Here is a 17,413-nt window from a genome sequence, read left to right as displayed (position 1 = left end):
ATCCTGTTCAGACATTTCCTTGTCTGTCTTCTCTTTGATCCCATGAATTGGGTGGCACTCTAGCTTTTTTCATGGTCTCTACCTTCAGTGGAGGGATGGCGGAGCGTGGCCAAGGTGGAGAGGTTTGTTCTGTCTTCTGTTCATATTCTTTGTGCTTCATAGGAAGCAGGAAAGAGGCAGAAAATCAGTTTACCTGTAGCAGGCTAAAGGGAAGCTATGACTAAGCTAAAGATTAATTTTTTAAATAAATCTGTGATGAGCATTTTGGACAAATTAAATGGTTAGCTGAACTTGGAAAATATTGATAAAACCCTAACAGCTTTAACTAGAAAATACCTTAGTATTTAAACTATGGGGAAGTCATTCCATTGTAAGGACTCTGTTTCTAAAATTGCTTACGGGTTATTTTGCCGTATTGGTTACAGGGCTGTATGTTCACTCATTATGATACTGATCTTGCAAGCTCCTTTTGAAATAGATAGAGGGATTTGAATTCATTAATACTATATTTCTTGTTGGGAATTCCATGTTCTTATTGATGCTATCTGGGATACCTGGATTTTAAGCTCAAAGTTGGTTCCTGAACACAGTGTTAGTTCATGAATATTTTTTTTTTTCCAAAAAAAGTTTGGCTAGAATAAAATATAAGTTTAACTACACTAAATATGAAGTTGAGCAGTGTGTTTTAGGTTTTTTAATATTCAAAATAGAAACCTACTTACTGTTTCCAAACTGGGGGGAGAGATGGGGGTGAGTTTAAATCAGCCTTGCCAGTGAAACTTTTTTCCCACCAGAGCAGTGATATTCCTTTCTATAGAAAGGGAGAGGTATTTGGGCCTTCTGCTGCTGCTGTTTGTTTGCCACTGGTGACACTGTGGCAGGCAGTAGCTGCCCAAAACAACCTGCAGTAGCTGAACCTATTCCTTGGGCTGTAGAACAAGTATCCAGATAGCCTTTTTTGGTTTATGGGACATGAGCAGAGCTGTCCACAGACAGCATGATATAATGCAGTATGTATAGTGCGGTGGGACAAAGAGGAGAGGCTAGATTTAAAACAAACAAATGAAAAAAATCTACTGTTGATTCTCAATAATTAACCAAACTTTTCCCTTCTCCTTCCCAAACTATGTGCTATACGTTGTTCTTCTGGGGACGACGATACTGCTGGGAACAGCAGCAGCAATTGCAGGCTCAACATCTCTCCCATGGCCATGGACCTCCAGTGCCTCTAACACCACATCCGTCAGGACTTCAGCCTCCAGGAATCCCTCCACTTGGAAGCAGTGCTGGCCTTCTTGCCCTTTCTAGTGCTTTGGGTGGGCAGTCTCACTTGGCAATAAAAGATGACAAGAAGCATCACGATGCAGAACACCACAGAGGTGAGAGGCATGGCAGGCCTGATTAGGACATTGTCAAATTTGCGCATTGCTGCAAATTATGTGCAACTCTAAAGAATTCAAGTTATATAGAATGAGAAAAAACTGTTGGCAAACTTAAAAATGTCTGCATATATACCACTGAAGCATAATTCAGCTTGGAATTTTTCAGTATTTTAAAAGGGGATCGCTAGGTGTCACCTGCTCTATAGTTTGCAGGGCATTTTGACATCCTGGTAAATGCTTAGTTGTAAAACCAGTGGCCTGCACCATATCGTGGAAAACTGTTAACCTGCATAATGGGTAATTTTTTCAAAGAAAGTAATGTTGTTAAATGGGTGGGTGGGTAGGTAGGGGGAACAAGAAGTTAAATTTTGAAGTGAATGTGTTCAACAAAAGATTTAGATAATTGCATCTGTTACTTTAGTTTCATAGGCTTAAATTCTAGTTCACAATTAAATATTGGGCAAAATTGCACTTGACTAATTTTGAAAAGAAAATAATTTATTCTGTCATGAAATAAAACTAGGCTTTGTGTATGGTTAAACTGTAAATCATGTTTACAAAATACTGTAATTTTCAGGAAATCACTGTATTAGGAATGTGCAATGACTTATATAAATAAAAGCCATTTTAAAACTGTTCGCGGCTTGTGTTCTAATTTTTTTCCCCCCTTTTTTATTTCTGTTCTTGCCTCTGTGTCTGAACGGGCATGTCTGCATTTCTTGGTTACTGCGGGAGCAGACAGAGAGCCGGGCACAGTAAGTACCAACATTCCTGCTAATGTTTTCACTTCTACATAATATAATAATCAGACCTTGCACTGTTTGTCTGTTTTGTCTTCCTTTTAGTCAGTTTCATTATACCAGGCGTATGTGTTTTCTGTTAAGTTATGTCTTGGTTTATGCGGAACACCAAGTCATTTGTTTGGAGGACAGGTTTGTTTCTGAGCAGAATGACTTTGGGGAAGCTTGAACTTTATTTTGCTTATTGGGGGTAGGGAGGAAGCTGCAAATCAAGGAGAATGTTCACTGCAAACTAAACATTATGAGTCAGAGTTAATATTTTTCCTGTAGGATTTTCAGGAATTAGAGTTGCAGAATAGGTGAGAAATTTAAAATTCATGTGTCATGGTGGTGTTTGGCCCTAGGATTTTCTTTAACTGAATCTGTTTAAGCCGTACTAATATCTTCACTGCTTAATTTGTGCTTGAGGTATAACTTCCATAGCAATACTTTTTTTCCCTTTAGACGTAAGCTGTAATAGAATTGATCTAAGACAAGCTTATCCGAAAACCAGCCAAAGAACTACTTTGTTACAACTTTTTATACTGTTGTGTTTTGAGTGATATTGCTATATTAATCTGTTGGAGATGGGCATGTGCAACTTTCACATCATTTCAAGTAACAAAGCTAATTCTGCTTGTTGATGTCATAGGTGAATTTGGGCTCTATTTTATTTCTTTTTCTCAATTAGAAAAGGCAGGAACTAGGAGAAGTTATCTGACAGATATCTTTACAGTACTAAACTTCTGATTTTTATTGCTGCCTTTTTTTTTAATTATACTAGGGCTTGACAATTATTTACTGGAAACTACCTGCATATCTTTTTGGGGCAGTCTTTTTTGTTTCTAGATTACTAAGCAAGAAGTATTCATTTCAGCTTGCTTGATGTTATTCATGACAGTGTAACTGGAAATAGCTTTAATCTGAGTTTTCCTGAAGCCTCAGACTTTAAGGACATATTTTGTTGAGTGGAATATATTTCTTTGATGTTAGTCAAGTGCAGGATTCTCAACAACGTTTCGTAAGAGCTAAGGAAGGAGGTTTGCAGTGTGTGTCTGTGTCCGTGTCCGTATGCATGTGTGGGAAAGATGGCTTCGTGTTTTGCTCTGGTTACGTTTCCTGTCCTTGCTCTCTTCCCATCCTCCCCTGCCCTGTCTATCTTGTACCTTACTAAAGGGTTTTTGAGTTTAAAATCAGATGCTTCACAGTGTTGCGAAATTTGGACTCTGAATTCATGTTGTAGCTGAGAATAGTCCCTGCCTATGGAAGAACTGTCAAAAATTAAACCCGCCTTTTGTGTTGTGGGAGATTTGCAATATCACTTGCTTAGTTTACTATGCATGTAAATTTTATTTAATTAAAGTACATAAAATTGCCGCTGCAGTTACTTATGTCTCCGTATGTGTAACTCATGATTGCTTGATTATTGTCTGTAGTAGGCTTTTTCATGCTGGATTTACCACTAAGTAACCTTTAAACAATCTGAGGCTTTATTTCATAAAAGAACCTTGCTGTATGGATATACTGAGTTCAGGTTACTACTCTGTGGTGGCCATAGTTACTTTTTGGTCCCTGTGGAGAATAGGACTTCATAATTAAATTAAACTTTAATTGCTGAATACAGGTGACTTAAACTTGAACTTAAAATTGTTTAAATACAGTGTTGCATTAGAATCTTGGCTTAACAGTAAATGATATTTTCAATAAAAGAATCATAATTCAAGTGATAGTTGAGTTCAGATCTGTGGCTAAAATGATCAGCTGAGAATGATTTGCTTTTTGAACTTCTCTAATTCTCTTGGATTTCTTCTTAATTTAAAATTTATTTTTAAGAATAGTATAAAATTGGTCACAAGTACACAAGGCATACCAGCAGGTCTGTTTAATTATTACATGTGGTTCCAACTGAGCAGTAGGCCTTAATTTGGAAATTACTTTATAACATCTGGGTCACCAAGATAAGATCAATTTGATTTTCAGATTAACATTTTAAGTGTAATGGTGCTGCCAGAAATCCTGACAAAGGCTTGCTTTCATCATCCAAGACACCAAAACCTACCATGCTGTCTGTTAGTTACCTAAATTAACCATGATATTTGGTATTACTGTGCAGTTCTACAGTGTGATTTCTATCAAATATGTCTAGTGTGACCTTCCAGCATCATCAGTAGAAGCTGACAGCTTTAAATGTGCAAGGTTGAAAGATTACAATTTAGCGCCTGTCTATTTGGTTTTACATGGAGGTTTTTTGACATAACGTTGTGTTAAAGCATATTCTGACATATTATTTGAGCATATTCATGTTAAAATGAGATCTGGCTTTATTTTTTAAAGACTCAGGCAAATAAGCAGTCACGAACTTTTAGGTACTGTATGTTTAGAAACCCTTCATAATGCAGTGAGATTCATGTATTTATAATGGAATTAAAGATGTAGTGATTTCATTATTCTTGATTGTGATCAGTGTCCACTTTACCTGCTTTTGCAATATCTAAATGTCAAGGGCTGCCCTTTTCTTCTTTATATTACTTAAAAGTTCCAGGATGTAAAATAAAAGGAAGTTTTTGTAAATGCCTGTTTGTGAAGTATGTAATATTTAAGTTAGTAATAATAGTATACTTCATACATGAACTGCTAAAATTATTTGGTCAAAGTTAAATTATAGGACTACATGGATAATGGCAGGTGGGTTTTGGCTGATGTAGCTCTAACTGTTCAAAACTGGGTCATGTTATTGTGTGAATGCAGGCATCCCTACTATTGTGACACAGTCTGGCTGCAGCTAATGAAGCCAGGCAAAGTAAGCAAGTTTTGCAACTGAAGCTTAATAAAGTTTTGGGAGACATCAATATGAAAGTATGTTGATGTCCACATTTTTTTCTCTAGGGAACATACTGGCAATGTTTTTCAAACTCATCTTAGGTGTTCATTTATCACTTGTCTTCCCACTGTTCTAGTATCCTGTTTGGACAGCATAGAAATGCAGATGTTCTGAAGTGCTCTATTGTATCAGTAATAGAATCACAAAATAATAATAATAATTTGTAGACAGTGAAATCTGACTTCATTATGTGCTTGAGATTTACATTAAGGTTGGTGTTTATCTTTTGTCCTCATGAAAAATGTTGAGCTTGTTTTCTAAGACTTAGGAAGTACTCATAAATTTTCTAAGAAATTTTCTTGCCTTCATTGTTAAGCTTAAATGTTGCTATTGTTTTGTAAAGCCAATGCTCTTTTCTTGCAGCAGAAAAATATTCTGTGTCCTTAGCTCTCTGTCCTAGTCTTCCCCTCCCAGTCTTGGAGGAAAGGGGCATTCACAATTGAATGCTACTTTTTGGTTGGTATTATATGCAAGCTGGTTTTGTTTTGTGTTTTAATTCTTTTAAATTGAGGGAGAGGTCATAAAAGGAGTTACATGAAAATGCAGGATACTCTTCAGTGTAGCACATGTATGCTTCTTGGCCTTTGTGAAGAAAGTATTATTTTCTATTATATAGCTTGTAATCACAAAACTTGAATTACTTTAATCAGTTCTATCTTGTATTTTTATTGGATCTGTCAGCTTAAAAGTAAGTCAAATCTTACAGTCTTTATGGATGCAAACTGCAAATTAGTTTCAGCAGGAGTTGCTCACACAGAAGAGCTGTGGGATGCTGTGTTGCAGTTTAGTTTGTAGCTGATGCAAAGCAGCATGAGGCTGATGACGAAGGACAAGAGGATTGGGGTGGTCTGGTATAAATTTTTATGGATACCCTGATTCAGACAAACATTAGCTAGAAAATACTGAAATCAACAGAAGCCTTATTCTCTGTTAATGTCTCCCGATTATTGAATCAATGTAGAGAGTGATTCCAATCTATTTAGGCTTTTAGATATCCTTGTTCCTAATATGAACATACTAGTCTAAATATAACATAACATGGTGGGTGTAAAGAAGGTGAAGTCAGTAGCTTTCCATCACTGGTAATTTAAAACGAAACCTACTGACTTTGTAAGTCATCTTTTGGGCTGTTGACGTGTGTTTGCAAGAAGCATATTCAACAAATGGAAGTTAATGATTCTTGAGTTGAATAACTTTGAGTGCAATCTTCTTGTGCCTTGCTAGGGGGTAGTTAAGTGCTAGTCCCTCTTCCAGTGTCCGCTATATTCCTATCAGTGAGTCCGGACAATGAGCAGTGGGACTGCTGAGCAAGTGATGCTTTGGTTGCAGATGTTAGACTTGATCTTGTTTTGCCTGCTCAACAAGGGACTGCATTTGTTCCCATCTACATATGGATATCTGTAGATAGCACTTGTGTGTGGTGCAGCAGCACGGGTCCAGTGCAGTAGTTAAATAAACAGAGCAGCCCTGCTTGGTGATACAGGCAAGTGCAAGTTGGCAGCTGTATTAACTGGCCGTAATGGCAGGTGGGTGCAGTTGGTTTGGATGTACAGCGAGTCAGTGAATGGCTGAGCACAGAGCAAGTGTCTTGTGTGTCTTTGGGGGAAAAGGGAGTGGGAGGGATAAGGAGCCCAGCAGTAGAGGAGATCTTAATGGGGACCAGGTGTAGTTGAACCATAAGCATGGATGTGATGTAAATGCAGTTACTTAATTGCTGTAATGATCAGCATAAATTTGATTGTCAGTTCTGTATGTTCTAGTGAGTTGTCTGTGCTGTATTATAACTGCAGCTAAATGAGATACTGTGGGCTCTCAGCCTGTACCTCTGGCACATATACTTGTGGTTTGGAAGTAGTTCCTATGGGGAATGGCATGGCAGTCAAAGAAGTGCATTTGAATAATGTGCATTATATTCCTAATAGGGAGCCTGCCTTTCTTCTGTGCATCATGACTAGGTTTTCGTTTCATATTTGCTGCTGGTGATTTCAGTGTTCAACTTTTCTGGCAGCAAAGTTGCTTTAGGATCCCAAGTTGCCCGTTATACGGCCCTTACGCAGTCTGGTAACTCTGACAGCAAGTGGTGCTACATTAGGCTTTTCTCTGTCTTTCAGGACTTATTTGAAGAAAAGGGATTCATGTGAATAAATTTTGAATTCTCAGAAGAAAAGGAAAACACTTACATAAAATTGATTTCGACCATTTATTGTGGTCTGAGATTCATGATTTACAGATGTTGAACTCCTAGTATGAAAGCAAGGGTTATCCTCAGTCATGGGTCTAGTCTGTTGGAATTAAGACAAAACGAATACTGGTGTCATGCAGTTTCTCTTTAGGAAATCGACTATGCACGTATATATCTTTTTACCCTTTTTGTACAAACTGATTATTATTGAAGATCAGTCCCACCTGAAAACTTCTGTAGTATTATTTAAAAAATTATACAAATACTATAGCTATAAGAAAAATGCTTGTCCTACTTTTGAAAATAAGTCAGATGTTAGTAGGCCTGGTAGAAGAGCTAAACAAGTTTTGTGTTTTTTTTTTTTTAAGAGAAGGTAAGGAGAACTCTTATCATTGTGAAGCTGTTGCTGCTGGCTCCTAGCTGGCCCTAAGCTTGATAGTAAACATGTATCAAATATAACTCTATCAGAGCTGAAACGAGGACAGGTGGCTTTTACTAAGCTGTCCTCACTCTTCCCTGAACCTTAACATTACGGTGGTAAGAGACGTCAGTAGCCCAAGGCTTATATGTTCATCTCTTCCCCAGTTCTTGTTTGTATTTTCATTTATTTTCTTTGTTAATTTATTGTTCTGGATCTACCATATGCACTACTTAAAAAGATGCATATTTTCATATTGTTGAATGAAATCTTACAGAATTGGTGTTTGAATTATGGTAGTAGGTTACAGCAGCAAGTTATACTTTACCTGATTTTAGTCACAGTTAGAACTTCCTTGTACTCCTAAAGGAAACAAAACAGTAACTTTTTAATTATTGAGTTTACTGGTAAATTTTGCCAGAGTAACAGTACGATCTTACTTGCAACTGCCAGTATAGCTATTGTGAAATAAGCTGCTCTACAACAGCTTCTAGCATGGATGCTCTGATTCGAGAGAACAGTGCTTTAAATGAATGTGGTAAGTTAAGAGAAAGGCAGTGTAAATATGACCAGAGCGGAGATGTTTTGCAGAATAAGCTTGTGAGGACTGTAGATTATTGTTATAATTATATGTGATAAGTAAGCCATCAGTCTTTTGAGGAAAAATAAAATCCAGTAATCTTTGTTTGGCATTTAGGACACAGTGGGAGCTAGGTATACCTGTATTGAAATTCTACAAGACAAGCTGTACAGAATATTGTCAGCATTGTCTAGGTAGACTTTACATTAAACCAGAAGAAAATATCAGCTGTTGTAGTTACACACATTTGATGCCAAAATTTGCAAGCTGTTCCCTACACTTCTGTATGGCAACTTCAAATAGCAGGTTGCTACATTTTTCCCACCTGCTGCCCCTTTGCCACCTTTCCATTACTCATGCTTAATTTTGGCAATTTAAAATGAGAAACTGAGTTTATTCACTTTACTACCTTTGCCTTCATTGTTTTATTCTAAGCTCTTCAGTAGTAAACTAGTGGGTTGGGTTTTTTTAAGGATTTTGGTGAAGGGAAGTATCTCTTGACTAAAAGACTTCCCTCCTTAAGAAGAGACATTTGCAGTACTCAAATCTGTGGTCAAGTTTGAATTGACAGCTTGCTTCTTAAGATGTTTCTACTGCTACAGACATGATGGATTGGATTCAATATTAAAATGTTGAAGATGGCTTTTAATGTTTTTCAGACTAGTGAATCCCTGGGTTTGTGTGCATCTGGGAGGAGATGAGAGGTTAAATTCAGACTGTATTTGTCAAGGCAATTAGTTCAGTGATCCAACAAGTCCACTTTCTAGCCACAAAACATTGCAGTAAAGACATTATTTTTGAGCTGCTTTATACCGAATTTCATTAGACCCTCCTATATGCTTTATGTAAGCTCCTTGGCATTTGTTTAGCTTGAATAGTCATGAATAAAAGAGCTTAGAGTTGGCTTTAAAATGCAGCTTCTGAAGTAGGAAAAAGGATTCAGATTGCCTTATGTACCCTGTTTTGTTTTCCTTCTCCTTGGGACATTAATGCCTGAGCAAAACTACCGTGGTGTCCTCAGGTTTTAAAGGGGAAGCCATTCTGTGCATAGTTCATCAGCTATTAGTGTATGTTTATGATAAGTTATGAGTAAGTATCTCTGGTTCTTGGGTAAATCTAAGTATTTCCTTCGAGGGCTTCCACTTAAATATGTCGGTATTAGGCTTTTCTCTTGTGAGAGATACGTGTATGCATGTAAATACGCCTTTACTTAGATATTTATGTGAGCATATATTTATTTATGTAAGCACGTACTTGGCTTTTAGGGACTAGGCTTACCAGGTCTTTGTGAAAGGAGATTTTTTTCTCAACTCATTCAGTATTGTTCACAGCATTAACACATCACTGAACAAATTGCCCTCTTGCATATGCTAATCCTGCACTTAAAAGAACTCATTGTAACACGTTTTAATGCTGTAGCTGGAACAGAGATGGAGATGGGAATCGCAGGCATGTCAAGCTGTCATGTGACTGAAAAATGTCTAAAATGCCTTTCTCTTTGGGTCAACAGTTTGTACTTAGCATAACTTAGCATGAATGAAAGCAGTCCGTGTAGTTGGAGGAAAAGATTAGTCTTGGCTTTTGTCTTTTGTGTGTGTGCGTTGGCCTCAGTTTTTCAGATCAAATCTGATTAAACAACACTTTAGCCTTAATTTCACACTAGTAGTGAATGTTATGCTGGAAGTAAAAATATTTGATCTTTGTTTGCAATACATTTGTTGAAGGCATCCAATTGGAGTTTACTGCAGCTAGCAAATGATTACTGCATAACCTTATTTGGTAAATATTTGTTATTTTAAGAATTAAAGGCAAGTTGCCGTATATCTATCCATGCCTGCAGGTGTAGACATACCAAAGCCTCATCTATTTATGATGATCTAGAAGTGAGCAATCAATCAGATTGTATTTAGTAAGTCTCTTATTATATGCGATCTGTATATTAAAAAAATAAATTAAAAAATCATTGTTACCTGCTCATGAATAAACAGCAAGCCTGCTTCTCCTGAATAAATTCAGTTGAATTAATTAGTTAAATAGATGGTGACTGACAAGTGAACTAAACTTTTGATAAGTTGAACAATGAAAAGCCAAGCTTCTTAGAATGCATGAAGCTGTACATGTTTGCCTGGAGGACTTTGAGTTGAATTAAATGGAATGAAAGACTATGTCGGTATCACATTTCTAAAGCATCTATCACATCCAATTTGAGTTTTTAAGCATATATGAAGGAATCTTGAAAGGAATTTTTGATTGACCTTGTTTTTTGTCTTTACAGAGTAATTCTCTGTTGGTCCCAGACAGTCTGCGAAGCACAGATAAACGCAGGAATGGCCCTGAATATACCAATGACATCAAAAAGAGAAAGGTGGATGATAAGGATTCCAGCCACTATGTAAGCAAATCTGTATCAAAGAAATGATTAATTTATTTGCACATACTGTTCTTGTATGAGGAGTAAAGAGCTGTGAAGAACGAGGCAATGTGTTTCCTATGGCTGATGTAGTACATGAATGTATGTGCCAGAGAGACCATTCATATTGTGGGAAGAGTAGGGACTCAATAGTTTGGGCTATTGTCAAGTAATACTCCTCAAAAGGGAATAACGAGCCAGGAGTAGCTGTTTGGGATTCACAAGTGTTCAGGAACTTGCTCAGAGTTCAAGCAAGAGGTCCTTTCTAGACTGCTCTAAAACCTGCAGGTTTGTTTGAAATAGAGGATTTTGTTGATTGGGGGGGGGGGGGGGTGTTAGTATGTTTTTCTGATACTAGGTATTACTACGTTGAGTAATAATAATAATTACTGTTGCAAAGTGCATATGTTATGAGGCTGTACCAGCTTACTAACGTTTGCTTTTGGTCAATATGGCAGTTTCAGCAGGAAGCAGTTTGAAATATAAAACGTTCACGGTGTTCTGCATTTTTGACTAGCTTGCTTGTTGCTTGCTTTCGAAGCCACTTCAGTACAACAGTGTGGCATACATGAATCTCAAGAGGTTCACATAGGCTTTCAACTTCAAGTCTAAGTGCTCAGCCAAATCACAGGATGATACTTGAACAGGCATTAGAAACTAGGACTGATATGGAAGAGTACTGAAAAGCAGAACTTAAATCTAACAGAAGATATTACTCTTTGACATAGTAATAATGTGGCAAACTGTCTAGTTTATATGATTGCAATCACTAATTACTTCCTGGTCACTGAAACCCAAGAGAAAATCAGGTGCCACTTTATTTCCTCAGTATTTGATAGGGTAATTCCACTTGGACCCAGAGTATCTCTGAGCAGCTGTTGGATATCCCTGGAGCTACTGACAGTAGATGGGGTTACTTTCCCCTTTCTGCACATTGTGGTGGTATTGTACTGTTAGATTTTGCAAGTTGTATTTCCACCACTTTCTAATAATCTTGATTACAGAAGGATTTCACAAACTTCCCCATGTTACTCCCTCAACTTTGAGGGTTTGCTATTCTATGGGCATTTTTCATTTTAAATATTTGAAGATTAAGCATTCTTAAGCTACATTTGATAAAAAAGAAAAAAAAAAGAAAAAGCTTAACTTGCTTGTTTTACTTGTATTTCTGCTGGAAAGAAATGGAAAGGGTATTATTGCACTGTTGAGGCAGTTTGTTTTAATCCACATTTTAAGTGTGTGGTTCTGTTTGCTGTTAACTTGAAATGGATTTTACAGATAAAGGCAGCATCAAAATAAAGAATTGAGCAAAACAATGATATTTGAAAGTTCCAGATTTATTCTAATCTGGAAGAAGATCTTTCTAAAGGTTTCCCAATTCTGCAAACACAGAGCTGCTGATTTTGAGCTCATTTTAGATAGGCCCGTATAGGGACAAGGAAGTACTGCTTTTGTCAGAATGGAGATAAACGAGTTGTAGGAGTTGTTGCTTTTGGAAATAAGATACAAAATGCAATTTTCTTCTTTTTTTTTTTTCCTTTTTGACTTGTGACTAATTTTCATGTTAGGAGCCGTATAGTTTCAACCTGTGGGTTTATTAGTGAGGAAAATCTTCTGATATCAACAATACCTATAGGAGATGCCTTTGATAGTCCCAGTAAATTTCTATTTCTCAGTATGACAAAGTCAGTGGAGTGCACTTAATCATTGCTTGGCAGCTATTTTTGCCCTCCTCAAGGGCAGTATTTCTGGTGAACAAGTGTCCCCCCTACTGTGCTCCCACATGCTCAAATGTGTTCTAAACTATTCTTGCCTTCTGGGTTCTTCATACTTTTCAAGAGGTGGCAGATAACCAGGGCTAAAGCTTTCCTGTTCCTTTTCCTTTTGCACCCTTTGGTTGGACAGCTTCCTGAGTGGCAAATAGAGCCACCATTCTGTCTTCAGTGGCACTCTTGGGTCCCCAGTATGTTTGTGGTATTTCTTGGACCGATATTCAGCTGCTAAAGCAGAAGGGAAGGGTTGAAACTACCTGTTGGGGTTTTTTGGGTTTTGGTTGGGTTTTTGGGGGGGGTTGTGTTTTTTTGTTTTTTTTTTTTAATTTATGGTCTGAAGTGAGAGGAAGGAACTGGTGTTTTACTTTCTGTCCGCCAGTGTGAAGTGTGATAGCCCAGACACTTTGAAAGCAAGAGATAGGGGACAGTTTGAGCAATCTTCTATGTCTGATTTGTTTGCCTAGAAACTTTTAAACTACAAGTATTGTTGTTGGAAATGTCAAACTTGTCCACATGAAAATTTGTAGTTCTGTCAGTCACTTGGTGCACTGTGGAGATCACTAGACCACCGTGTATCATAGAATGTGTCTACTGGGGCATCCCAGCCCATTTTGGAGATAAGGACCAGGAGGAACTTGAGTAACAGCTATCGTGAGGCACTAGAGCAGCACAGGTGAACACAGGTTTATGTGAAACAGTCAAAATGCAGCTTGGCAAGCCACAATAAAACATTTCCATTTAGGAATGTGGAAGTATTTTGGTTGTTTTAGGCAGAAATGGTGAAATGCCTTGGCATTTCTGAAGCTTTTTCTTCCCCAGAACTTTCAATTTCAAAACTTGCCTTTCTGGAAAAGGTGAAAAATTGTCCTATCACTTTGAGGAAGTTGATTCATCAAACAAATGCCAAAAAGCTCCAGTTTTCTGAGATCTGTTGGTTTTTTTAGGTATGCATGAGCAGTAATTTCCATAAGATTAGCATATGAACAGAATGAGTTTCTCTTTTAGGAGCAGTGATAACACTGTTTATGATGGTAATAAGGAGGGGGTTTGGACCATCTTGCACCGATGGTGAGACCACCACGTTTCAACTAGTTCCACCTTATTTGGGTTTTACTATTGAAGCAGAAATAAGGTGTTATTTCTGTTTTCATTGTCTCCCTACTGCTAATAAGTTAATGAAAGGTTGTTTGCTTTTTGTTTAGGAAAAACAAAAAATGTCTGAGTAGATGTGTAGTCTTTCTTTCTGGGCTTTTAATGTACTAATTGAAATGAACACTATATTTATTTATTTTTAATAGGACAGTGATGGGGACAAGAGTGACGATAACTTGGTTGTAGATGTATCCAATGAGGTAACTTTTTTCATTTTTGTAGTCTTGACATTTGCCCAAAGGTTAAAGGAAAAGTGCATTTAGATGTTAGAAGAAAAAGAATCCTCTGTGTGGATATGTTAAAATATTCACAACTTCTTTTTGTTAGTACTGCAGTTACTATGTCTCCCTCTGAGCTTTATCTGGTTGTCCTGTTGGCTTTTCCTTCTGCTGCTCTGCCCAGGTCTGTTCCCTCTGCAGTTATGTTCTGATGCTTCACAGCTGCTCTGTTGTGGAGAGAGTTGTGGTGAGATGCAGGTGGAGGGCTGAGGTTTTCAAACTACTATCTTCAAATGAAAAAGGAAGACAATACCTAACCTTGTATTTAATAGTAGGAGTATTATTAAAAACAGTTTGGTACCTTAAAAATTACTAGTATTTTAATTACTAGTCATTTAATTACTAGTACGTTAAAGATAGCATTTTCCAGAAATGTTTGGTTTTTTAGAATGAAATCAGCTGAAGTCAGAAAGAAGTCAGTTCATAAAATTTGCCAGAGGTTGTAGCCACTTTTTTCTCCAGCGCAGAGATTTGGCAGTGGCATCAAGGTGAAGGGATGGGCCTTCCCTTTTCTTGATCTTTTATTTCATACAACAATGAGATTTAGGAAGCCGGAATATGATAGCAAGGTGGTTCTGCTCTGTGAAAAGGACAGGGAGAAAAGCTGACAGAGAAGAAGTGTCTTCAGCAGCTCTAAGTGCCCAAATGATGTCAGCCAAGTAGAAAACTGGGTGTCCAACTAGGGATTTTAGTAATCCTTTTAGAAGCCCTACTTACAATGAAACTGCCCAATAATCAATCAGTAGACTTAGTGCTCTCTTGTGAGAACTGCTTCCTTCCTGCTGCTATTCTCAAGAGCCAAAGGAGCATGGAGAACCTGTAGAGCTCTGATGGCATTGTAGCTTGCTGGGCTGGCTATTTCAGGTTAAAGTAAATGCAGAAAGTTCCACTGGAAGAGGGATAGATAATCACCTGAGAGGCGATTTCAGTTTTTCCTGTACATTTAAGTAGCAAGGTGATTGGAGATGGTATTTGGAAAGAAGTGACAGATATTATGGCATATAAAGCATGCCTCTTTATTTCTTCTTCTGAAGATAGAGAGGAGCAAGGTTTGTATGGCCGAAAAGAGATCATTGAAATATTTGTTGTCACTAGCAGTGTGTGGAGAATGTACATGGGAAAAACAGTGTAAACTTAACTGCAGTTACATACTGCTGGTCTTTCTTGCTCTTATGTGTTGTGCACACTTGCCTTAGCTTGTAGTTAGGTATACTTAGATTGCAAGCTCTGTGCTTGGAAACAGTTTATGATTACATGTAGTGTAACATAAAACCAGATTGCTTACTATATGAACTTACCTATGTCTCTAAATTGATAAAGGGGTTTCAGCTTTTTTTCTATAGGGATAACAAAATGTCTTGTCATTTGAAGCTACTGCTTAAATTCTTCTAGTTTTTTTTTTCCCTATAGACTTCTTAGTGTTGTTTGTGTACCAACCGGTGACACAGTTCTGTGCTGTTCTTCCCTTCCAATTGTTTCAGGATCCTTCTTCCCCAAGGGCAAGTCCCACTCATTCACCACGTGAAAACGGTATAGATAAAACCCGCCTGCTGAAGAAAGACGCCTCTAGCAGTCCAGCATCTACGGCCTCTTCAGGAAGTTCCACTTCCCTCAAATCCAAAGAAATGAGTCTGGTGGGTAGCAGTCTGTTGTCCCGATAAATGTTCTTTTTTGTAAAGTCTTAACTCTCCATTCTCCTCAACTACTTGTGACAGAAAGTACATGGCTTTAAACATAAGAAGCAGAAATAGACTACTGTTTTCCAGACCTTTATAGTATTACAAGCTTTCCTCCTCAGCAATATTTTCTGCTTCATTTTGACTTTTTTGTATTTCCTACATTTTTGTCAAATGAGTTGCAAATTTATTACAAAGTACAAGAGTTGCTTAAGCATTGTTTATTTTTTCTTGAGCAATAGTTTATGGTTTAACATAGTCTGTATATAGACACTAAGAAGTTCTCCAGGCTTTTGTTAAACTCTTCTAAATAAGCTGTTAGTCTTTGAAAACTTTGCCTGCAGTATCACTAATAATTTGATCAGATTCTCTGTAGCTTTTGTGTCACAATTTGATACTATCAACTACGGTGGTATTTTGTTTTTGTACTTAGATTTGCTGTGTCCAATAATAATTGAGACAGTAATGATTTCAAGCTAAAATAATTTGGTGATGCATGCTCTATTGTCCTGAAAAAAAAATTAGCTCAGGCATTTTTTTATTCATGCCAATGGAAGAAGGAAAAATAACTTTCTATGTTTCTTTTCTTATTTTAATTTTGGCAGCAATCAAAAAGGTCAGCATTTCTCTCTCACAAGTTAATGTTGTCAGCATTGCATGGATTTATGAAAATTGGCTGAGGGACTAGGTAGTAGGTGCCCAGCATCCCAGCTGCTGTTGTGATAAATTGTATAATATGGCCTGGATTAAAAATAATACTCATTTAATTTGTTTAATGATACCAGCATGAAAAAGCCAGCACGCCTGTTCTGAAATCCAGCACACCAACTCCTCGAAGTGATGTGCCAACCCCAGGCACTAGTGCAACTCCAGGACTTCGTCCAGGCCTTGGCAAGCCTCCAACAATGGACCCTCTGGTTAACCAAGCTGGTAATGCATTACCTCACGTGTTTTTATGGTTCCAAAATTAATCTTTTTTTTACGCATGTAGTTCTGTGTGAATGTTAACTAAATGTATTGCTTTGCTCTTGATATCAAGAGAGGGCTTGATGAGAAGCAGATGTTTGGATTATCAGGAGTTTGAATATCTTTCTATCTGTTATCCTTCTTTGTTTACTTTTGTCTTTATCTTTTTTGCAAATAATCCAGAGACTGAATGCAATATAAAAAGACTTCTCAGAAGTTTCTGGTACTTATTCTGAATGCAATCTGTTCTCTAGCTCTTTGTCTGAGTCTACTAATATTTGCTGCAGTGTAAATCTTGACAAATGCAGGGGGAAGTTTACTTTTGCTATTCAGGCTGGTACAGCACAGTTACTTCAGCCATGAACTGTGTAAACCATGTCTGTCAGCTTTACTGCTTAATTTGGCAAAGGAGAGATTAATGTAAACAGGGAAATATTACAGAAATGGAAATAGGTAATGCTAGAAGAGATTGTTAGAAATAATCAGCAAGTTCAGACTTCAGTAGATATTTGCACTGGGTGAAAAGAAGTGGTGGTACTGATAGATTATGGCAATGTTTCTTGGCAGTGTGTGTATGTAAGAGGGGAAGGTGAGGTATTATGGGGGAAAAAAAGGGCTGTTTTCTTCCATGTATGCAGAAATATATAAATAAAACAACTTGATTTCATTATTCCGTAGCTGCAGGTTTGCGGACACCGCTGGCAGTACCAGGACCGTACCCTGCTCCATTTGGAATGGTACCTCATGCTGGCATGAATGGAGAGTTAACCAGTCCAGGGGCAGCCTATGCCAGTCTGCACAATATGTCACCCCAGATGAGTGCTGCTGCTGCTGCAGCTGCTGTGGTTGCCTATGGAAGATCTCCTATGGTAGGCCATACGTTGCATACAATCTCAGTCATGTGAGTTGCGGTTCACTGAGAAGAGCTACATGCTTC

General features: G+C 37.6%; 1 protein-coding gene across 19 annotated transcripts in view; it reads left to right on the top strand.

Annotated features, from left to right (window-relative positions):
- LOC104037211 (TLE family member 1, transcriptional corepressor) overlaps positions 1-17,413 on the top strand; it is a 74,729-nt gene that overhangs the window by 42,031 nt on the left and 15,285 nt on the right. For 3 of the 19 annotated variants that reach the window (XM_075726671.1, XM_075726673.1, XM_075726666.1), the window contains 8 exons: positions 1,178-1,379; positions 4,333-4,357; positions 6,279-6,295; positions 10,520-10,614; positions 13,703-13,756; positions 15,316-15,468; positions 16,296-16,440; positions 17,155-17,345. In XM_075726671.1, the coding sequence (XP_075582786.1) occupies positions 1,178-1,379; positions 4,333-4,357; positions 6,279-6,295; positions 10,520-10,614; positions 13,703-13,756; positions 15,316-15,468; positions 16,296-16,440; positions 17,155-17,345 (882 nt within the window). Of the gene's footprint in view, positions 1-1,174; positions 1,387-2,120; positions 2,138-4,332; positions 4,358-4,952; positions 4,962-6,278; positions 6,296-10,497; positions 10,615-13,702; positions 13,757-15,315; positions 15,469-16,295; positions 16,441-17,154; positions 17,357-17,413 lie in introns of all 19 variants that reach the window. The other 16 variants (XM_075726670.1, XM_075726672.1, XM_075726665.1 and 13 more) reach the window with 10 other exon arrangements.

The sequence above is a fragment of the Pelecanus crispus genome, chromosome Z (genome assembly GCF_030463565.1).
Source record: "Pelecanus crispus isolate bPelCri1 chromosome Z, bPelCri1.pri, whole genome shotgun sequence".
Taxonomy (NCBI): Eukaryota; Metazoa; Chordata; class Aves; order Pelecaniformes; family Pelecanidae; genus Pelecanus; species Pelecanus crispus.
The sequence above is the reverse complement of the archived record's forward strand: the minus strand, read 5'-3'. Positions and strand labels throughout refer to the sequence as shown.